At 46.1% G+C, this 24,249-nt stretch overlaps 1 protein-coding gene across 2 annotated transcripts in view; it reads right to left on the reverse strand.

The window, feature by feature from the left end:
* The window catches only part of mtx1b (metaxin 1b), a 34,194-nt gene extending 14,866 nt beyond the window's left edge, over positions 1–19,328 (reverse strand). For both annotated transcript variants that reach the window (XM_063032363.1, XM_063032357.1), the window contains exons 1-3: positions 19,227–19,328; positions 2,815–2,884; positions 1,616–1,692 (exon numbers count right to left, since the gene is read on the reverse strand). In XM_063032363.1, coding sequence (XP_062888433.1) covers positions 1,616–1,692; positions 2,815–2,884; positions 19,227–19,307 — 228 coding nt within the window. In that variant the 5' untranslated portion in view covers positions 19,308–19,328. The remainder of the gene's footprint in view (positions 1–1,615; positions 1,693–2,814; positions 2,885–19,226) is intronic.
* Positions 19,329–24,249: the final 4,921 nt, after the last annotated feature.

Below are 24,249 nucleotides of genomic sequence, written 5' to 3' on the forward strand. Positions count from 1 at the left end.
CAATCTTATAAACCTCTATCAGATCTCCCCTCAGCCTCCAGTGCTCCAGAGAAAAGAATCCCCACTGCAAGTTATTCCAGTACCTGCAAGCAGTCCCTCTCTAGGGTGAACAGGCCATTCAGCCCATCGAGTTGAATGGCTAATACGAGTACGAGCAGGCTTAAGTTTAAGCTGATCAGAGGAAAGTGTGTGGGGGGGGAATGTCAGTGGTAGTTTTTTAAAAAAACACAAAGTGGTGAGTGCGTGGAACGTGCTGCCAGGGATGGCGATAGAGGCAAATACATTAAACTTAGATAGACACATGGTTGATAGAAAAGCTAAGGGCTACGTAGGAGGGAAGGGTTAGATTGATCTCCGAGTAGGCTAAGAGGTCAGCACAGCATCGTAGGCCGATGGGTCTATACTGTGCTGTACCGTTCGATGTTCACGGGCACCAGCATCCAGGACACCGGCAAAAGGCAATGCCTCAAAAAGGCCACTTCCAGCACTAAGGACCCTCATCACCTAGGAAAAGCCCTCTTCTGATTGACCATCAGGGAGGAGGGACAGGAGCCTGAAACACACACTCAGTGATTCAGAAACAGCTTCTTCCCCTCCGCCATCAGATTCTTGAATGGACAATGAACCCACGAACACTTCCTCTCTATTTCTCTCACACTCACACACACGGTATAATAATTTATAATTTACTTTTTGCAATATACAGCTGCTGCAAAACAACAAATTTAACAACATACGCCAATGATATTAAACCTGATTCTGATTCCATGTTCTGTGAGATCCCACCATCCTGGTACTGGGTCTGTAGACTGCCAAGTTACAATTGTTCTAGTACACATAAAGGCTTTTTTATATAAACAGAGATTCAGTACTGTGCAAAAGTCTTAGGTACATACATATAGCTAGGGTGCCCAAGACTTTTGCACAGTACTGTATTTATCAACGTGGAACAGACAGTGAGTTTCTAAATTTGGGAAAAGCAAAGGATACTGGGAATGGCGAGGGTGGAGTGCCGCAGGAGGGGTGTGGGACAGGTGGCAGAGGAGTGCCAGGGATGGGGGGCTGGGGTGATGCAGGGGTAGACACCAGGCAAGGTCACGATTTCAAACAATTGGTTTATTGATCATTACAGAATGTCTCCCTGGTGCTTTTGGTTCCCTCACCTATCCCTTCCCCCTTTCCCACCCATGATTCTCCTCTCCCTGCCCCCTTCCCACTCTCAGCCCACAATAGAGACCCAAATCAGAATCAGGTTTATCACTCACAATGTTGTGAAAGTCTCTGCCTCCACCAATCCCTCAAACAGACTGTTTCCAATCCCAGCGACACTCTGGGTGAAAAAACTTCTCGGGATTTTCTCCAAACTTATCCTGAACCTACACTCCCTAGTTTTAGATGCCTTTGCTGGGGAGGAAGGTTACTACCACCTCCCCTACTTATGACCCGGGGAACATCTCAATTAACTCCAGTCTTATGTGAAAGACAAGGCTGGGTCTGTTTTCCTCACGGGTGGAGGAGTGAACTGATTGGAGGTAAATCGAATGATCTAAGGGGCAGTTAAACTGCTCCGTGACTTTGGAAGGAGCCCCATTCAGAAACTAAGCCCAGGGTCTACCTGTTTCCTGAGGTACGCAAGGATCTGTAGAGGCTGGGACAGCACATCATTCTCGGTCTTTAAGGCCGGTAAAACCCCTGCGACAAAGCAGAAGAAACAAGTTCAACTGTATGCCCAACTTTCCCCTCCCCAACATCCAAATAACAAAATCTGAAATACAGGAGTTACTGATAGACTTTAAGACACAAAAAGGGAGAACACAAAACTTAAAGATTAAAGATTAGTTTTAATTGTCACGTAAACTGAAACATGCAGTGGAATGTACCCTTAGTGTTGCCCTCAGACTGTGTTGGTCGTTGACGCAGTGGTGGGGGCAGCCCACAAGTGTCGTCTTGCTTCCAGCAGCAACACAGCACGCTCACAACTCACTAACCCTAACCCGTACGTCTTTGGAATGTGGGAGGAAACTGGAGCTCCCAGAGGAAATGGTCTCGGACATGGGGAGAATGAACAGACCCATTACAGACAGTGGTAGGAACCAAACCTGTGTTGCTGGTGCTGTAAGGTGATGCACCAACCTCTATGCTACTGTGCCGTCAACAGGCAAGCACCAGGGTATAACGTTTTATGGGAGTTTCAACACCACTGAGCATTCAACCACAGGCCTTAGAGCCAAAGGAATCACAGATCCCAGTGCGTGAAGGGTTAGTTACCAGGATAAGTGGCACAGACTGGTGTGGTGGTGTTCCAGAGACACGAGATTACAGCTATTAGAATTTGGAATGACACACAATCTGCTAAATTAAGGGGTTCTCACACAAACACTGGTGGGAATGTACACCACTCCCCCAGAATCATATTTATTATTAGTGACATGTCATGAATTTGTTTTATGGCAGTACAGTGCAATCCATTAAAAAAATTACCAAAGGCAGCAGTTAGTTCAAGCCATGACCAACCTGTCAAAGCATTACATCTCAGCAGATCAGAGTGCCACTGGGCGATAGCCATTTAGACATCTCACCCTGCTCTTTTTGGGCACTGGTATGATTGATGCCCTTTGGAAGCAGGGAACATCCGAAGCAGCAGTGAGGGACTGATGACGTCCTCACCAAGTTTTGTGCTCAACAGGAAACATGAGACCGAGAGGTAGGTTTACATGGTTTGGACACAGACAGCATGCTATGAGTGGAGATAGAGTAGGGTGGGAAAGACGAGGAGTGTGGCTTCATCCGGGTGGGTTTGAGGCGTGACCTTACCTAAGGGACTCCTCCAGGGGTTGCTCAGCTTGTGTACTCTCACGGGAGCTCCGGAAAATCGGGCATAAGCCTGAGGAGAAACAACTGGGTTAATAAAATGCGAGGATGCGCAAACCTCTCGGCAAGGTTGTGTTTCACGAGACAACTGTAACCAATGCTCCCGACAGCAGGAGCTGGAGTGAGGGAGCTCATTCTGCATTGGTCCATTGACCATTCCTGACGCACAGAATCAAATTCCCTGTGCCCTATACACTCACAGGCTAGAGACGGCACAAGTTGAGATAGAGTGAAGCTCCCTCCACACCATCCCATCACACACTCCCGGGGTCAGACACAGAGTGAAACTCCCTCCACACTGTCCCATCACACACTCCCGGGGTCAGACACAGAGTGAAGCTCCCTCTACACTGTCCCATCACACATTCCCAGGGTCAGACACAGAGTGAAGCTCCCTCACACTGTCCCATAACACACTCCTGGGGTCAGACACAGAGTGAAGCTCCCTCTACACCATCCCATCACACACTCCCAGGGTCAGACACAGAGTGAAGCTCCCTCTACACCGTCCCATCACACATTCCCAGGGTTAGACACAGAGTGAATCTCCCTCCACACTGTCCCATCACACACTCCCGGGGTCAGACACAGAGTCAATCTCCCCCCACACCGTCCCATCACACACTCCCGGGGTCAGACACAGAGTGAAGCTCCCTCCACACTGTCCCATCACACACTCCCGGGGTCAGACACAGAGTGAAACTCCCTCTACACCGTCCCATCACACACAGGAGTGGTTGCAAGAGGAATTGGTAGAGAGAACAGAAGCAGAGGGGGAGCAGGTTGTCTGAAAGGTGAGAAGGGATGGTAGATCAAAACAGAATACCTCTGATAGGGTGAGACAGAGTATGTTGTACAGATGCAGAGCTGACGTAAGAAGCAGGAAGGTGGCAGGTGGAAGAAGTAAAGGGCTGAAGGAGCAGGAAGCCAATTGGAGAGGATATTGGACCATGGAAGAAAGGGAAGGAGGAGGGGATCCGGAGGGAGGTGACAGGCAGGTGAGGAGAAGGGGTGAAGAGGGGAACCAGAATGGGAATGGTAAAAGAGATGAGGAAGGGAGAGAAACTACCAGAAGTTAGAGGAATCGATGTTCACGCTGTCAGGTTGAAGGAGAGTCCAACCCAAGTACGGCATCATTGTGGCAGTAAAGGAGGCCGTGGTAGTAGGAATGATAACGATTTGATCTGTATAAAGCCGTGGTAGTAGGAATGATAACGATTTGATCTGTATAAAGCCATGGTAGTAGGAATGATAACGATTTGATCTGTATAAAGCCGTGGTAGTAGGAATGATAACGATTTGATCTGTATAAACAGCACACTAGACAGGCTTTTCATTGTATCTTGATTCATGGGACAATAATAAACCAATATCAATAACCCAATCCCTACTATGGAGCACTACAGATCACCTCTTACACTACCATGGACTTATCTCTGATCGCGGTTTGTTTTTCATACTACTGTCATCTTGTTTTCTGCACTATCCTGTATAATACGTGTAATTTATGTTCAGTATGTTGTTCGTACCCACATGCCTGTGTTGCTGCTGTAAGCACCTTTTCCATTGTACCAGTAGCTCACTGTACCTGTGCACAGGACAATAAACTCCACTCAAACCAAGTGAATTACTGAAGCAATTAGAGCTGTTAGAACCAGTTTCTATAGTCTTGCTTCAAGGAGACAGTACACAAAGTGGCAACATACACAAAATGCTGGGGGAAGACCAGGTCAGGCAGCATCTATGGAAATGAATCAACAGTAACGAGCTGCAACTTACAACGGGACACAGAAAACACACGTCAAAAGGTGAATGTTAAGATAGTCATGGAGAATTTCAATATGCAGGTAGATTGGGAAAATCAGGTTGGTGCTGGATCCCAAGATAGAGAATTTGTAGAATGCCTACAAGACGGCTGTTTAGAGCAGTTTGTGGTTGAGCCCACTAGGGTATCAGTTATTCTAGATTGGATGTTGTGCAATGAAACAGATTTGATTAGGGAGCTTAAAGCAAAGGAACCCTGAGGAGAAAGTGATCATAATATGATAGAATTCACCCTGCAGTTTGAGAGGGAGTAGATACAGTCAGATGTATCAATATTACAGTGGAACCATCAGAGAGGAGCTGGCCAAAGCTGATTGGAAGGGGGCACTAGCGGGGATGATGGCAGAGCAGCAAAGGCCAGAGTTTCTGGGAGTAATTTGGAAGGCGCAGAATATTAGTTGTATTCTAAAGGCTGGATGATACAACCATGGCTGACAAGGGAAGTCAAAGCCAAAAGAAAACCAAAAGAGAGGGCATATAATAGACCAAACATTAGAAGGAAGTTAGAGGTTTGGGAAACTTTAAAAAAAAACAGAAGGCAACTAAAAAAGCCATGGAGCGGTGGGGTAATGAAATATGAAGGTAAGCTAGCCAATAATATCAACAAGGAAACAAAAAGATTTTTTCAGAAATATAAATAGTAAAAGAGAGGCAACAGCAGATATTGCACCACTAGAAAATGATGCTGGAGAGATAGTAAAAAGGCGGGGGGTTGTATTTTGCATCAGTTTTCACTGTGGAAGACACCAGCAATATGCTGGAAGTTCTAGAGTGTCTGGGGGCAGGAGTCACCTGGACCAGATGGACTACATCACAGTGTTTGGAAAGAGGTGGCTGAAGAGATTGTGGAGGCATTAGTAATAATCTTTCAATAATCATCAGATTCTGGAATGGCTCTGGAGGAATAGGAAATTGCAAATTTCACTCCACCCTTTCAAGTGAATAGGGAAGAAGAAGAAAGAATATTATAGGGCAGTTAGCCTGACCTTAGTGGTTGGGAAGATGTTGTAGTCAATTGTTAACGATGAAGTTTCATGGTACTTGGAGGCGCGTGATAAGATAGGCCAAAGTCAGCATGGTTTCCTTAAGGGAAAATCTTGCCAGATGTTGGCCAGAAGGAACTACAATCTACAAATTAGTGGATTTGAATGAATCAAGGACAACGGAAGTAGACAAAGTGGAAGTCTTTGTTCCTCCCATTTTGTGAACTCTAAACTGATTCTTGCACTAGGATAATGAGCACTTGAATGTGGACACTAAGACTACGTCCACACTAGACCGGACAAATCCTTAACGAAGCTTTTTCTCTTCGTTTTGACTCTCCGTCCACACTGAAATGGCGTTTTCCTCCCCCGAAAACGGAGCTTTTCTAAAACGCTCTCCAAAGTGTTTAAATCTGAAAATGCCGGTTGGCCGTTGTAGTGTGTACGGAGCAACCGGAGGTTTTAAAAACGCTGTCATGACGTGCCGGAACAAATGGTGGCGGCAACACAGCATTTCATTGTTTTCTTGAACACAACCTCCAACACCACAACAACAATATCTGACAATAGATGTGAAACAGCCTAATGTAACATTGTATGGAAATACAAGATAACACTGATGCAGACATGATTTATACATTTAACAAGACACTTTATTTGTCATGGTCCCTTCTGGCAATCCTCCATTTTACTATTTACCTCAGGAATTAGGCCTCAATCCCCTCATTTAATTTCCAATCATTCCCAGGTTCCACTAACTACACACACCTGCTTTCCATCAGAAAATGCAGGATAAAGACCCTGTGATCACAACAAGGAGCTGCCAGTTCGTTGGTCGACTCCGGTGTGAGCAACCTCGTTTCATGGTTCTTAGGACTGTCAGTTCGAAGTCTAGCATCGCTCCTGGATTCTCTCTAAACCCAAGACTTTGGGTAAAGACTCTCCTGGAAACCGATTCCACGCTCTAACGCCTCCCGACTCTGCCCCCGCGCCCATGTTCTGCACTTGGGTTTGTCCACCGCCACGCTCGTATAACATTATTAATGTATTGCTTGTGCAGACATTCAATAGATGCAATTGTCACTCCTGCCCAGTAACTCGTTTTATTACACATGTTAAATACAGCAAAATGATACACAAAGGCATAGCAAAAGTAGAGGCAAACAAATGAGGTAACAGCAAATTTCATTTTTGCCCAGTAACAAGCCTTATTGCATTTAGTGGTAGCTGACGTCCCTTTCATCAGTGAAGAGACTTTGGCTGTAGGAAATGTTTCTGGACAAACGCGCACCAAGTCTTTTGTTTGGCAATTTCCTTTTAAGTTTTTCAAGTCTGTAACTGGATAAACGTGCACCAAGTATACCGTTTCCTCTTCGCTTGTTTTCAGTGTGTCCTGCGCATGCCCAGTAGGAGGAGATTCGCCCAAATATCCGTTCTAATGTGGACGGAGATATTTTGAAAAACGCCGGTGTGGACGCCTATCGTTCTTACGCGAAACTGGCGTTTTCCAAATTATCCAGTCTAGTGTGGATGTAGCCTAGGAGTTCCAGGTAATGACCTGCTAAACCTAAGACCATTCTCTGACCAGTAGCTATTTATTATGCAAAGGGCCAGACCTACCAAAGAAGCAATCAGTAATCTCATTTGACTCAGTGTCTGGGTCATCTAGTTTAACTGGTTTGGACCAGTCAGCGTTGAAAGACACAAATACACAAGGCAGGGGTGGTAGAACCATGAAACAATGTCAATTGTAGTCCCGGACTAGAACCAGCAAGAAGGTGGCCTTGAGCCAATGGGTTGGAGATCCATCAGTTCAATTGATGAGGAGCCCTATAGGAGTCAGGAGCTCCAAATACATGGGGGCAATAACTCCTGCAACCAGGGATCAACCGTCGTGGATGAGGAGGGCCCCACAGACATGTGGAGATCAGGACCCCGAGGAACACCTGGCCAGCAAGGACTGCCTTCCTGGGTAATACCCTTTCTCTTCATTGACTGTTCGTGGAGGGACAGGGATTCTAGTAGGGTTGTACACAGGTAGTTAGTGAACCCAACTGCTTTTTAGTTGAGACGATAAAGGCTTGTCGGTAAGTACAGATTCTCTCTGTGCCTCACTGATCATTTTTACAAAGGGTAGATGCTTGTAACACTGACAAATCTGTTGGAATTGTTTGAGGAAATAACAAGCAGCGTGAAGGAGAATGGTGGACGTTGTGTACTTGGATTTTCAGAAGATTTGACTGCATACGGGGCTGCTTAACAAGTTAAGAGCCTATGGTATTACAGGAAGGATCCCAGCATGGACAGAGGATTGGCTGATTGGCAGGAGGCAAAGAGTGGGGATAAAGGTAGCTTTTCCTGGTTGGCTGCTGGTGACCAGTGCTGTTCCGCAGGGGTCAGTGTTAGGACTGCTTTTTATGTTATCTCAGTGATTTGGATGATGGGATTGATGGCTTTGTGGCCAAGTTTGCAGGTGATACAGAGATAGGTGGAGGGGCAGGTTGTATTGAGGAGGCAGGATGGCTGCAGGAGGACTTAAAAGACAGATTGGGAGAATGGGCAAAGAAGTGGCAGATGGAACAGTGTCAAGAAGTGTATGGTCAAGGAATAAAAGCATAGGCTATTTTCTAAACAGGAAGGAAGTTCAAATATCCCATGCAGCGTTCCCTGAAGGTTAACTTGCAGGTTGAATCTGTGGTGAGGAAGACAAATGCAATGTTAGCATTCATTCATTTCAAGAGGACTAGAATATAAACACAATGACGTAATGCTGAGATTTTACAAGGCACTGGTGAGGCCTCACTTAGAGTATTGTGAGCAGGTTTGGGCCCCTTATTTAAGAAAGACTATGCTGACATTGGAGAGGGTTCAGAGGAAGTTCACAAGAATGATTCTGGGAATGAAAAGCTTATTGTATGAGCAGTGATTGATGGCTCTGAGACTTTACTCAATGGAATTTAGAAAAATGAGGAAGGATCTCATTGAAGCCTATTGAATGTAGATGAAGAGTAGATGTGGAAAATATATTTCCTATAGTAGGGGAGCCTAGGACCAGAGGGTGCAATCTCAGAATAGAGGGCCATCCAGTTAGAATGGAGATGAGGAAGAATTTCTTTAGCCAGAGGATGGTAAATTTTTTGCCACAGGCATCTGTGGAGAACAAGTCATTGGGTGTATTTAGGATGGAGTTTGATGGGTTCAAAGTAAATTTATCAATGTACAGACATTTTACCATAATCAACCCTGAGATTCATCTTCTTGCAGGCATACTCAATAAATCGATTGTAGAATAATAACTATAACAGAATCAATGAAAGACTGCACCAACCTGGGCGCTTAATCAGTGTGCAGAAGAGAACTGTGCAAGTAGAAAAAGAAATAAATAATAATAATAATAATAATAAATAAGTTATTGATAGTCAGGGTGTGAAAGGAGAGAAGGCAGGAGAATAGGGTTGAAAGGTATATAGATCAGCCATGTTGAAACAGCATAGCAGATTTGATGGGCCAAATGGCCTTATTCTGCTTCTGACTTACGGTCAACATTTCAGGCTGAGACCCTTCATGCGGGCTGTAAAGGAAAGGGGAAGAAACCAGAATGGGGGAGGGGGGAGGAGGACAAGCCAGAAGGTGATGGGTGAAGCCAGGTGGGTGTATGAGGGGAGGGGGGAATGAAGTGAGAAGCTGGGAGGTGACAGGTAGAAAAGGTAAAGGGGTGGGGAAGAAATCCGAGAGGAGAGGAGAGTGGACCATGGGACAAAGAGAAGGAGGAGGGGCACCAGGGGAAGTAATAGGCAGCTGAGAAGAGGCAAGAGGCCAGACTGTGGAACAGATGAAGAGGGAAACAGAGGGGGGAAAATTTACCGGAAAAAGAAATCAGTGTTCATGCCATCAGGTTGGAGGCTACCTAGACAGAATACGAGGTTGCTCCTCTAACCTGAGAATGGCCTCGTTGAGGCAGAAGAGGAGGGACAATTAATAAGGTGGTTTGTCTGGAATCAGCCCTCCAGCCTCATCAGGACAGTTGCCAGTCCTGTTAGCCACAGGACCCGACCCTTCATCAGCCTGACTCCAGCAGCTGTCCGCGGTACAGCAGCTTCTCTGTTGCAGTTCCTGTAAAAGCAGCAGGCAGACAAGCCAGCACCAAGGAATGATGTAATGGAATCAGTGAGACAGGCAGCTGGAGCCCAAAGCCCTTCAGGCATGAGACGTGGAAAATATAACTGGGAACCGCACACCATTCATCCTGTTTGTCCACAGGGTTGCCAAAGCAGCCTCATTTCATGATAGGAAACTGCTTCAGCTGTCCAGAGGCGCATCAGGCAAAGACACATCAATTCACACAATTCTTACTCATCAACCAACAGGGAGATCACACACTTGGATCTGCCTGTACTCACTCCCAGCTATCTGTTCGTCAATCTCCAAACCCACTATTTCTCAACAGCATCTAAGTCAATTAGTTTCCAACTTGTCATGTATAATGCTCCCAGATCCCTGGATTAGACCCCAATCTGTAAATCACACTCAGGGATCCGTTATTCTATATATAAACCCCCTGAATTCCTAGATTCTACCGCAACGTGTAACACCCTAGGAATCTGTTATTCTACATAGAAACCCCTCTCCCTCCAGACCACTGGATTACCAATAGCCCAGCCTGCAACTCTGCCAGGGATTTGTTATTCTATAAATAGACCCCTAGATTAGATCCCAATCTGTAATTCACTCCCAGAGATCTGTTATTCTGTATACAACCCCCTGCCCTAGATCCCAACCTCTGATTCATCCACTGCCTCCCCTACACCACCTCTCCATCACCACATTGCCATGCGAAGGCACATCCTAAAATGCTATCTGCTCAGAAGGCCAACTTGCTTACCTACTTTCGATATCAATGACTCCACCAACATTCATCTTCCATCCTCATACAGCCTTGAGCCAAGGACACCGTTAAGCGTCAAGCAGAGTCTGTAGCTACGTATTAGCCCAGCTGGGCAAGAATGAAGGAGTTCCCTCAAAAGAACTAGATGGGCTTTTAAGCCAACTTACAGATGAAAATTTATATTAAAAGACACAAATGCAGTTACTGGAAAACCCCAAAATGCAATAAAATCTAATCAGGTCAGGCAGCATCTGTCGAAAGAGAAACAGTCAACGTTTCCAGTCTGGGTCTGTTCTGGATTTTCAACGGTTCTGATATAAACTGTTTAAAACAAATACAGACTTGTTTAAACTGTGTGAATTTTAATTGCTGCCAGAAGCATGATTTGAACTACACACACAAAATGCTGGAGGAACTCAGGTCAGGCAGCATCTATGGAAATGAATAAACAGTCAATATTTCAGGCCAAGACCCTTCATTGGGACTGCAAAGGAAGGGGGAAAACTCCAGAATGAGAACTTGAACTTGTGTCTTTGGACCAGAAATCTTGTTGCAAATTGAGTTTTTTTAAAAAAGAACATTAATGTCAGATGTGTAAATTGGGTGACTGATGGTTGATGTGGACTTAGACCTGTTTATATAGAACGTAGAACATTATAACACAGTACAGGCTCTTTGGCCCACAATGTTAAACTAACCCTTTAACCTCATCCAAGATCAATCTAACCCTTCCCTCCTACCTATCCCTCCATTTTTCTTTCATTAATGTCCACAAGAAGTATCCAAAGGCAGCACATGATAACATATATGTACTATGGTGATGCATTTCCTTTGAATTATCGAAGTCCCTTAAACATCCCTCATGTAAGAGACCCGGAGATACAAGAGTAAAATCAGGCCATCCAGCCCACTGAGTTTGCTCTGCATTCAATCATGGCTGACCCCCCCTTCCCCCCCCAACTCCATTTTCTTGCCTTCTCCCTGTAACGTTTAACTCCCTTACCAACCAATCTCTGCCTTAAACATGAGAAATTCTGCAGATGCTGGAAATCCAGAGCAACACACACAAAATGCTGGAGAAACTCAGCAGGTCAGGCAGCATCCACGGAAATGAATAAACAGTCAACGTTTCAGGCCAAGACCCTTCAGGACTGGAAAGGACGGGGGAAGATGCCAGAAATCTCTGCCTTAAGTGATTTGGCCTCCACAGCCGTCTGTGACAATGAATTCCACAGATTCACCACCCGCTGGCTAACGAAATTCCTATCTCTGTTCGAATTATGTCACTTTATTCCGAGACTGTGTCCTTGTATCCTAGTCATAGTCATACTTTATTAATCCCGGGGGAAATTGGTTTTCGTTACAGTTGCTCCATAAATAATAAATAGTAATAGAACCATAAATAGTTAAACAGTAATATGTAAATTATGCCAGTAAATTATGAAATAAATCCAGGACCAGCCTATTGGCTCAGGCTGTCTGACCCTCCAAGGGAGGAGTTGTAAAGTTTGATGGCCACAGGCAGGAATGACTTCCTATGACGCTCTGTGTTGCATCTCGGTGGAATGAGTCTCTGGCTGAATGTGCTCCTGTGCCCAACCAGTACATTATGTAGTGGATGGGAGACATTGTCCAAGATGGCATGCAACTTAGACAGCATCCTCTTTTCAGACACCACCGTGAGAGAGTCCAGTTCCATCCCCACAACATCACTGGCCTGACGAATGAACACTCATGATAATGGAAACAGCATCTCTTCTATACAGGTCTTTCAGTATTCAGTAGGTCCACAACACTGCATCCCCCATCCTTCTGAACTCTATCGAGTACAAGCCCAGAGATTCCCAGTTCAATTCCAATTTATCCGCAGTGTTCGTTCTAGTGAACAAGTCCTTTGCACTTCTCATCCCTCAGCAAATCAGCACTGGAAATTCTCTATGTTCCTGTTCATTTCCTTCCAGCACCTGTCACAAAATTCACCCTCTTCACCAATATCGCATCATCAGCTTTCATTTTCTCTGCCTCTTTCTCCCAGCTCCACCTGTTCAATCCCTTCGGTCTGCTGACCCCTGCCTCACCACCCCCACCTTTCCTCTTCACAACGGCTACCACCCTCTCCCCTCTCGGACCTAATGCAGACCTGAAACGTCGACAATTCCTTTCTCCTCAGAGATGCAGCTCCGACCGCTGAGTTCGGCCAGCTGAACGCTTGCTGCTCAGGAGGCCCTCCCTTCCATTCCTCTCCAGGACAACCATTTCACCATGTTGTACCCCTAGTATGAGAAAATGGACCTCACAATCTAGATCGGAGTACTACGTAAATTTATTATCGAAGTACATATATGTCACGACATACTACCCTGAGATTCATTTCCTTGTGGGCATTCACAGTAAATACAAAGAAACACAACAGAATCAATGAAAAACCACACACGATGGAAAAACTAATGTGCAAAACAAATTGCAAATACAAAATGAAAAAACAATAAATTAGTAATAATAAATAAAAAGCAATAAATATCGAGAACCTGAGAATGAAGAATTCCTCAAAGTGAGTCCATAGGTTGTTGGAACAGTTCAGTGTCAGGGTGATTGATTCAAGAGCCTGGTGGTTGGGGGGCAGTAATTGTTCCTGAACCTGGTGGTGTGGGTCCTGAGGCTCCTGTACCTCCTGATGGCAGCAGTGAGAAAAAAGCACAGCCTCTTTTCGACTGTGACCGGGCACATTACTGTCTGCCCGCACTGCACTTTCTCTGTACTCTAACACTTTCACCTCTCACCTGCCAGCTTGTCCTCCTTCCCCTCTCTCCAACACCTTATTCTGGCATCTTCACCTTTTCTTTCCAGTCCTGATGAAGGGTCTCGGCCTGAAACGTCGACTGTTTATTCATTTCCATAGGTGCTGCCTGACCTGCCGTGTTCCTCCAGTATATTGTGTCTGTTACCAAATTAAACACAGCCTTGCTGTGGAACAGATCCAGAGGTACCCAGGTACCATCACAATGTCACTGAAGTGCTTATCACTTGTCCATGTCTAACTCTCTCTCAGCACCCTCTCGTGTACTCCAGCTCTCCATTAACAAACAAATACAGTATTGGAAGCTAAGATTTAGCAGGAAGAGGTGATTTGGGCCCTCAGAGTCTGCTCTGCTGTTCAATATGATGATGAATGATATCCATATAATAACCAGCTTCACCTTCCAATCTACTCAGAATAACCTCTCGACACAGTTTAAATCTTGAGTACACACATTCAAATCTCACCATGTTATCAATCTCTTTCCCAATTTTGTAGCCTCCAGACACATCCCAAACCGTCCACCCCTCCAGATATCAACAGCCTCCAGTGTGCTCCTCTACACTGTCCACTGCCACGTGAAAGGTCGTACACGTTGGCATACAGAAAAATAAAGAATATATTAGAAGCTACAAAAAAAATCATGAAGGCTGACAAACAACCAATGTGCAAAAGAAAACAAAATATTCTTTAATTGAAATAATTCTAAGAAGCTGATGTGAGTCCTCATTTCTGCTTTGTGTAACTGCAACATAACATCCCAATTTCAACACCCAGTGCCATGCTTTATGAAGGTCAGCATGCCAGAAGCCTGTTTCATCACTCCGTCTATCCCTAATTCTTTGGGATTTAGTCAGTGTTTTCATGGGAGCACTTATCACAGCTGAAGGTTAATGACTGAAAGATTTCAAGGTCAGTTACTAGTGATTTTGTTTGGAGCTACAGTGTGCAACAGGCCCTTCTGGCTCACTGAGCCACACCACCCAGCAACCTCGCTCTCGGTTCAACGTTCAACTTAATATCAGAGAATGTCGAAAATATACAAGCTGAAACCCTTACTCTTTGAAACGCAAAACCAGCCGAATCTCAGGACCAGATAAACTACCAACTGGTGTGCCTTTGGTCTGTGGAAGGGAACTGGAGCACTCAGGGAAGCCCACAAAGTGACGGGAAGAACGTACAGACTCCTCACAGAGAGTGCCAGTATTGAACTGTAAACTCCTCATAGAGAGTGCCAGTATTGAACCCCAGACTCCTCACAGAGAGTGCCAGTATTGAACTGTAAACTCCTCACAGAGAGTGCCAGTATTGAACTGTAAACTCCTCACAGAGAGTGCCAGTATTGAACCCCAGACTCCTCACAGAGAGTGCCAGTATTGAACTCCAAACCGCTACGCTAGCACAGCACCCTGACCTCTAAGCAGGAAAGTATCCAGAATAGCAAATTGTGAAACTTGGGAAAACAGGCAGAGGACTCGACAAGCTTCAGGCAAATCGGCATGGCAGGAGTTCAATAAGTAATGAAAAAGATCCCAGATGATTACTTGAGCATGTTAATGACATGAAACCTAATGGCCCCAAACATTCCTTTAGCCAGTCTCCACGCAGAGTTTGTTTTCACTGGAGCATCAGATGCTGAGGGGAGATCTGACACAAAGGGAGGCATTCATAGATACAGTAAATGGAGTCTTCTTCCCACGGTAGAATATCATGTACTCGAGCACATACATTCAAGGTGAGAGGAGGAAAGTTTAAAGGTGTTATTGTCCTTTTTAAACATCGTTTATGATCACAAGCCCCTGCTCGACATTAACAACTTAAAAGTACGGCAGCTGTACCTCATCAGCAACATGTTTGTTGGTGGAGAAACTGAAGGAGCTGGACTTGGTGCAGACCGTGATGCTGCCTGCAGCAGAGACGCACCACTGCATGAAGATGTGCAGACTAACGGCAAATTACCATCTTGGTCGCTTTTCTTGTGATCACAAGGCCCTGTTGGGCATCGGTGATGTGGAACGCTGCAAATCTAATTCATTCATTTGAGAGCGAACGGTGGGGGTGCTGCGTGGCCTTAGTCGTAACGAGGACTAGGCGCAAGCCGCAGAATCACCTGTTTGCAGCCGCCTCGGGAGAGGTGTTGGTGCCGGGCACTCTGCAAGAGGCCGTGTGGCGTGACATGGCATCCATGCTTGAGTTGGTGCTGCCCCCAGTGTTCACTCGGCAGAAGACAAGCAGAATTGTGTTCAACTGCAGACTGCTGCAATATTCATCGGCTCAGGGACTTGGGACTATATTTTGTTGTGTGACTGTATTTTACCGATATCTTATATGTGCTTTGTGCTGTGTATGATTGTTAGTACCATGTTCTGCACCTTGGCTCCACAGTAACACTTAGCTGTATTCGTGAGTATTCACGTATGGTTGAATAACAAATGAACTTGAAAGGATGAATTAGATGCGGAGTACTCTGTCATTGTCCTGGGGTAGATTGCCCGGACAGAAGCAGCACTGGTTAAATACTGGGTAAACATTCCTCTACGTTGTCCTCTCACACACGCTCCCAAGGCAAAGACATCAGGCTTTATCTTTAGATAGAGTAAATATCGCTCTATACTATGATAGCACACACACACATTTCTAAGGCAAGGGCAGCTCAGTTTGGAAACTGAGTAAATATCCCTCAGCACTTCTCAGTACACACTCTCAGGTGCAGGGGGAGCATTGATTAGAGTAAAGCTCCCTGTACAAAGTTTGGTCACACAGTGTCAGGGCTAGGGTAGTTAGTACAGGTTAGATACAGAGTAAAGCTCCCTTTACATTGTCCACACACACACGCACACGGCTGGGAGAGCACGGATTACAGAAGGTCCCCTTCCACTGTCCAATCAAATGCCCTTCATTACCCTACATATGCCTTATGCTGTATTCATGTATGGTTGAATTATTAATCATGTACAGGCAGAAGACAGAGAGAGTTGGGCACTGTGTTCGGCAAAGACATTGAGGTCCAAAGAGCCTGTTGCTGTGGTTTACAATTCCTTCTTACCAAATACGATCTCTTGCTTCTCGAAATCTTCTCACCTTATTTGATGAGGTTAAGCTGATGGTGATGGAGGCAAATGCAATGTTAGCATTCATTTCAAAAGGAGTAGAATATAAAAGCAAAGATGTTGAGACTTTATAAAGCACTGATGAGGTCTCATTTGGAGCATTGTGAGCAGTTTTGGGCCCCTTATCTAAGAAAGGATGTGCTGACATTGGAGAGGGTTGAAAGGAGGCTCACAAAAATGATTCAAGTTTTGAAAGGTTTGTCACATGAAGCGCATTTGACCGCTCTGGGCCTGTATTCACTGGAATTCAGAAGAATGAAGGGTGACCTCATTGAAACCAACGAATGGTGAAAGGCCTCGATAGAGTGGAAGAGGAGAGGATGTTACCTTCTTTTTTCTTGCCGTGTGCATGATGTTGGCGGGACGATGTCTTTTTCAAGCCTTTACAAGGCGCGGAGCGAGATAGAGACAGATAGAGAGAGAGACAGAGAGACAGATAGAGAGAGAGACAGAGAGACAGAGAGAGATAGAGAGAGAGAGAGAGAGAGAGAGACGCGTCACTCCTCACACAGCCATTTTGCAGTATTTTTTCCCTTTATTTTACGAGGTCGAGTTGCGATCTCAACACTCAACCCGGCACAGATGGAAAGCGTACTTGGTAGCGGCCCCAACTGGATTCGAACCCTGGAACCTCCAACCCAGAGTCCGGTGCTGATTTCATGCGCCACCAGCCGGCCCGAGAGGATTTTTCCTATGGTGGGAGAACCTAAGGCTATGTCCTCACTAGACTGGATAATTTTGAAAACACCAGTTTCCTGTAAAAACGATAGGCATCCACACCAGGCGTTTTTGAAAAGACTTCCATCCACATTAAAACGGGTATTTGGGCGAATCTCCTCCTACTGGGCACGCACAGGACACGTCTACAGAAAACAAGCGAAGAGGAAACGGTATACTTGGTGCATGTTTGTCCAGTTACAGACTAGAAAAACTTAAAAGGAAATTGCAAAACGACGGACAGCTGTTGGCTCTCGCGCAGCAGGACTTAAAACTAAAAAAAAAAATACTGGAGCGTATGGAGGCAACCAACGGACAATATGGAGGTTCACGGACAGTATGACCCGGCTGATGACGAACATTGAAAAACTGACTATAACTCTGTTGCAGAGGGATTTGCAATGATGAGGAATATGATGGCTCCCCCCCCCCCAGTACTTTTCACCACCACAATACCAGCCTCACAGCCACTATAATAGCTACACATACGGACACACAGACCCCCAGGTGGCCCACCAACATCTTCCCCACTCCCACAGAGGGGTCACCCTGGAAACACTTCCTACAGCCATAGTCTCTTCACCGATGAAAGGGACAACAGGTTTTTTTAAAACCTCCGGTTACCCCGTACACACTATAACGCCCAACCGGTGTTTTCAGATTTAAACACTCTGGAGAGTGTTTTAGAAAAGCTCCGTTTTTGGGGGAGGAAAACGCTGTTTCAGTGTGGACGGAGGGTCAAAACGAAGAGAAAAAGCTTCAGTTATGGATTTATTCAGTCTAGTGTGGATGCAACCTAAGACCAGAGGACACAGCCCCAGAATAGAAGCACGTCCTTTTAGATTGGCGATGGGGAGGAATTTCTTTAGCCAGGGAACGTGAATCTGTGGAATTCATTGCCACAGGCAGCTATGAAGGCCAAGTCATTGGGTATGGTTAGGGCAGAGGTGTGGTTTGATCAATTCACAAAGGGACCAGGAGAAACTGGCTAGGACTATTTTCCCTGGAGCAAAGAAGGCTGAGGGGTGACCTGACAGAGGTTTATAAGGCAGGGAGAAGAATGGCAAAGTGGGGGTTGGGGGCATTACCGGAAGTTTGAGAAATCCATTAGATTGGAGGCTACCTAGACAGATTTCTCGAACTTCCAGTAAATCCCACCCAACCACCCTCTCAGCATTCCCCATTGCCTTTTCCCTCTCTCACCATATCTCTTTACCTGCCCATCACCTCCCTCTAGTGCTCCTCCCATTTTCTTTCTTCCATGGCCTTCCGTCCTCTCCTATCAGACTCCCCTTTCTCCAGCACTGCATCTCTTTTACCAACCAACTTCCCAGCTCTTTACTTCACTCCTCCCCACCCGGTTTTACCCATCACCGTGTGTTTCTTCCTCCCCTGCCACCATCTTCTAACTCCTCATCTTTTGTTCCCCAGTCCTGATGAAGGGTCTCAGCCTGAAACATCAACTATACTCTTTTCCATAGATGCTGCCTGGCCTGCTGAGTTCCTCCAGCATTTTGTGTGTGTTGCTTGGACTTCCACCAGTTGCAGAATTTCTCCTGTTTGTGATTTGACAAGTCTATCAATAGGGATAGGGGACTAAATACAAGTAAATGGGACTAGACATGGTCAACATAGCCGACTGAGACCGAAAGGCCAGCTTCCGGATTATATAACTCTTTATTACCTTGGACTAGATTTCTTTTTCTATATCAGCTTGTACTAATGTCGTTATATTTCTTTATCCTGTAGGCTATGTATAATTTAATTAATTTCGCATTACATTCGCAATGCACCAAGCTGCTGCTGCAAAAAAAAACTTGATATTCAAACCAGGAACATGTAGTATCTATGACAATAAACTTAAACAACTGAAAACTTGCCGCAAAAGCCCGTTGCCATGACGACCGTGCGATCTCCGGGCCCGACCTTGCTCCCAGGCGGATTAATTAAAGATTAATAGCGTGGCTCCCCATTACTCCCCGTAGCCCCGGACGTCCCGATAGGGTGTCCCCCGCTCCCCTCTCTCTCCTCCACCTTACCAGCACCGTCAGGCTCTCGATGTCGACCGACGGCAGCCCCCAGTCTCCCTTCCAGCAGAACAGCTCCAGGGGCACCGCCATGCCCGACCTCCACCCGGAAGTGATCGCCAGTGACCCGGAAGCCGAGAAATGGAGGCGGTTGCCTCGGCAACCGGAGGGAGCATCTTTGGACAAACGGGATGAACTACGGGAGGTGAAGGACTTGATCTCGAGATTTTACGTGGAAATTTTATGTAAGAGGCAGTATATAGACATTGTAAACTTATTGGTGAGAAAAAAGGGTGGAAATTTGATGGCTTTAGATAGATAGATACTTTATTGATCCCAAAGGAAATGACAGTGTCATAGTAGCATTACCATATAACAATTACAGCATGGAAACAGGCCATCTCGGCCCTTCTAGTCCGTGCCGAACTCTTACCCTATCCTATTCCCACCGACCTGCACTCAGCCCGTAACCCTCCATTCCTTTCCTGTCCATATATCTATCCAATTTAACTTTAAACGACAACATCGAACCTGCCTCAACCACTTTTGCTGGAAGCTCGTTCCACACAGCTACCACTCTCTGAGTAAAGAAGTTCCCCCTCATGTTACCCCTAAACTTTTGTCCTCTAATTCTCAACCCATGCCCTCTTGTTTGAATCTTCCCCACTCTCAATGGAAAAAGTCTAACCACGTCAACTCTATCAATCCCCCTCATAATTTTAAACACCTCTATCAAGTCCCCCCTCAACCTTTTATGCTCCAAAGAATAAAGACTTAACTTGTTCAACCTTTCTCTGTAACTTAAGAGATGAAACCCAGGCAACATTTTAGTAAACCTCCTCTGTACTCTCTCAATTTTATGACATCTTTCCTATAATTCGGTGACCAGAACAAGTGAAGAGAAGTAGAAAGAATAAAAAAAAAGTTACTACAAACATTCCAATAGGAGAGGGGTCATCACTTCCCCAGCTATAGGTTGACTCATTATAGAGCCTAGTGGCCGAGGGTAAGAATGAGCAGTTTTTTAGTCTATTATTAAAAGTGCTCCTCTGTTCAGCCAAGGTGGCATGCAGAAGGTGAGAAACATTGTCCAGAATTACTAGGATTTTCCGTAGGGTCCTTTGTTCTACCACATTCTCCAATGTGTCCTGTTTGACACCTATAAAAGAGCCAGTCTTTCTAATCAGATGTACAATTTAGATGTATAAATTATATATAAAGCACAATGTACAGAGATTATAAACTCACTGTGGGAAAAGGGTTGGAAACATAGGAGTTATATATGGAAATTATTTATAAGCAGAGTGTGCAGAGTTTATAAACTCATTCTGGCGAAAGAGCAGTAGAACTGGAGGGGTTATACACATAAAAGGTGGAAAAACAACAGCCTGAGGATGTGCTGGGGCAGCCCGCAAGCTCACAATGTTCAGAACCACCCAAACAACAAGCCCCTTCCCACCCTCCCACTGCACAGAAGTGCCAGACCATCAGTTTGTACAACACCATCACTTAGTCCAACAACATCAACACCCTTGGGGAGGGACCCATTGACCAGAAACTCAACCAGACTAGCACTACAGCTGCTAAGGTTCCTTGTCATTGCCAGGGCATGCTGCCTGGGGATGAGCTCCCACTGCCTATTAAATGCTTCTAATGGTGTGCGTCTCAAATAGCCTTTGGCAACCAAGTCCAGCTCCTGGCCTTCTTCACATGTGGCTTAGCTACTAAGTCCGGCAGGACCATTTCTACTGACAGAAGGGGCAAAAACAGCCTTAAAAACCTTCAACTGTCGGAGGCAGAACGCTCTGTTCTCAGTAAGGGCCTCATGTTTGTCCCCCTTCGCCCACACCTCAGCGAGTTCCGTGTTCGCCACGATGCGGAACTTTTCTTCCGCCATCTCCGTCTCCGAGCCTACTTCTTTGGCAAGGACTCTTCCACCCCCACCGATGACCCCTTCTCCCGTCTTCACCCTTCCTCTTCTTTATGGACACCCCGCTCTGGTCTTCTGCCTGCTCTGGATCTCTTTATCGCTAATTGCCGACGGGACATCAACCGTCTCAACTTCACCGCACCTTGTCCCCATTCCAACCTCACTCCTTCCGAACGCTCTGCTCTCCACTCCCTCCGCACTAATCCTAACCTTATTATTATTAAACCCGCCGATAAGGGGGGTGCTGTCGTAGTCTGGCGTACTGACCTCTACCTTGCCGAGGCACAGTGACAACTCGCAGATACCTCCTCTTATTTACCCCTCGATCGTGACCTCACTAAGGAGCACCAGGCCATTGTCTCCCACACCATCACCGACTTTATCCGCTCAAGGGATCTCCCATCCACTGCTACCAACCTTATAGTTCCCACACCCCGCACTTCCCGTTTCTACCTCCTACCCAAGATCCACAAACCTGCCTGTCCAGGCAGGCCCATTGTCTCAGCTTGCTCCTGCCCCACCGAACTCATTTCTGCATACCTCGACACGGTTTTATCCCCCCCCTTGTTCAATCCCTTCCTACCTATGTTCGTGACACTTCTCACGCTCTTAAACTTTTTGATGATTTTAAGTTCCCTAGCCCCCACCGCTTTATTTTCACCATGGATGTCCAGTCCTTATATACTTCCATCCCCCATCAGGAAGGTCTCAAAGCTCTACGCTTCTTTTTGGATTCTAGACCTAATCAGTTCCCCTCTACCACCACTCTGCTCCGTCTAGCGGAATTAGTCCTTACTCTTAATAATTTCTCCTTTGGCTCCTCCCACTTCCTCCAAACTAAAGGTGTAGCTATGGGCACCCGTATGGGTCCTAGCTATGCCTGCCTTTTTGTTGGCTTTGTGGAACAATCTATGTTCCAAACCTATTCTGGTATCTGTCCCCCACTTTTCCTTCGCTACATCGATGACTGCATTGGCGCTGCTTCCTGCACGCATGCAGAACTCGTTGACTTTATTAACTTTGCCTCCAACTTTCACCCTGCCCTCAAGTTTACCTGGTCCATTTCTGACACCTCCCTCCCCTTTCTAGAGCTTTCTGTCTCTGTCTCTGGAGACAGCTTATCCACTGATGTCTACTCTAAGCCTACTGACTCTCACAGCTATCTGGACTATTCCTCTTCTCACCCTGTCTCTTGCAAAAACGCCATCCCCTTCTCGCAATTCCTCCGTCTCCGCCACATCTGCTCTCAAGATGAGGCTTTTCATTCTAGGACGAGGGAGATGTCTTCATTTTTTAAAGAAAGGGGCTTCCCTTCCTCCACTATCAACTCTGCTCTTAAACGCATCTCCTCCATTTCACGTACATCTGCTCTCACTCCATCCTCCCACCACCCCACTAGGAATAGGGTTCCCCTGGTCCTCACCTACCACCCCACCAGCCTCCGGGTCCAACATATTATTCTCCGTAACTTCCGCCACCTCCAACGGGATCCCACCACTAAGCACATCTTTCCCTCCCCCCCCCCGCATTCCGCAGGGATCGCTCCCTACACAACTCCCTTGTCCATTCGTCCCCCCCATCCCTCCCTACTGATCTCCCTCCTGGCACTTATCCATGTAAGCGGAACAAGTGCTACACATGCCCTTACACTTCCTCCCTTACCACCATTCAGGGCCCCAAACAGTCCTTCCAGGTGAGGCATCACTTCACCTGTGAGTCGACTGGGGTGATATACTGTGTCCGGTGCTCCCGATGTGGCCTTTTATATATTGGTGAGACCCGACGCAGACTGGGAGACCGCTTTGCTGAACATCTACGCTCTGTCCGCCAGAGAAAGCAGGATCTCCCAGTGGCCACACATTTTAATTCCACATCCCATTCCCATTCTGACACGTCTATCCACAGCCTCCTCTACTGTAAAGATGAAGCCACATTCAGGTTGGAGGAACAACACCTTATATTCCGTCTGGGTAGCCTCCAACCTGATGGCATGAACACCGACTTCTCTAACTTCCGCTAAGGCCCCACCTCCCCCTCGTACCCCATCTGTTACTCATTTTTATGCACACATTCTTTCTCTCACTCTCCTTTTTCTCCCTCTGTCCCTCTGAATATACCTCTTGCCCATCCTCTGGGTCACCCCCCCCCTTTTCTTTCTTCCCGGACCTCCTGTCCCATGATCCTCTCGAATCCCCTTTGCCAATCACCTGTCCAGCTCTTGGCTCTATCCCTCCCCCTCCTGTCTTCTCCTATCATTTTGGATCTCCCCCTCCCCCTCCAACTTTCAAATCCCTTACTCACTCTTCCTTCAGTTAGTCCTGACGAAGGGTCTTGGCCTGAAACGTCGACTGTACCTCTTCCTATAGATGCTGCTTGGCCTGCTGCGTTCACCAGCAACTTTGATGTGTGTTGCTTGAATGTTGAAAGGACTAGATAGGGTGGATGTGAAGAGGATGTTTCCTACGGTGGGGATATCCAGAACTGGAGGGCACAGCCTCAAAATTGAGGGGTGACCTTTTAGATTGGAAGTAAGGAGGAATTTTTTTTAGCCAAAGAGTAGTAAATCTGTGGAACGCTCTGCCACAGACTGTGGTGGAGGCCGAGTCTGTGGGTATATCTAAGATGGAAGTTGATCGTTTCCTGATCTGTCAGGGTATCAAAGGATATGGCGAGAAGGCAGGTGTATGGGGTAAGTGGGATTCGGGATTAGCCATGACGGAATGGCAGAGAAGACTGAAAGGCTGAATGCCCTCATTCTGCTCCTGTCTCCTACGTTTAATGGAATTCTGAAGGATGTGAAACAACCTCTCTGCCCAGGGGGAGGAAAATTTAAGTTTAAAGCAAAGTACATACATGTCACCATATATAACCCTGAGATTAATGATCCTGCAGGCATTCACAGAAACAATAGAATCAACAAAAGACTGCACCTCACAGGACGGACAAACAACCAAAGTGCAGAAGACAACAAACTGTGCAAATACAAAAGAGAAAATAAATAAATAAACAAACAAACAAGCGAGCAAGCAATAAATATCGAGAATATGAGATGAACAGTATTTGAAAGTGTCCATAGGTTGAGGGAAGGATTCAGTAATGGGGCAA

Source organism: Mobula hypostoma, chromosome 2 (genome assembly GCF_963921235.1).
Source record: "Mobula hypostoma chromosome 2, sMobHyp1.1, whole genome shotgun sequence".
NCBI lineage: Eukaryota > Metazoa > Chordata > Chondrichthyes > Myliobatiformes > Myliobatidae > Mobula > Mobula hypostoma.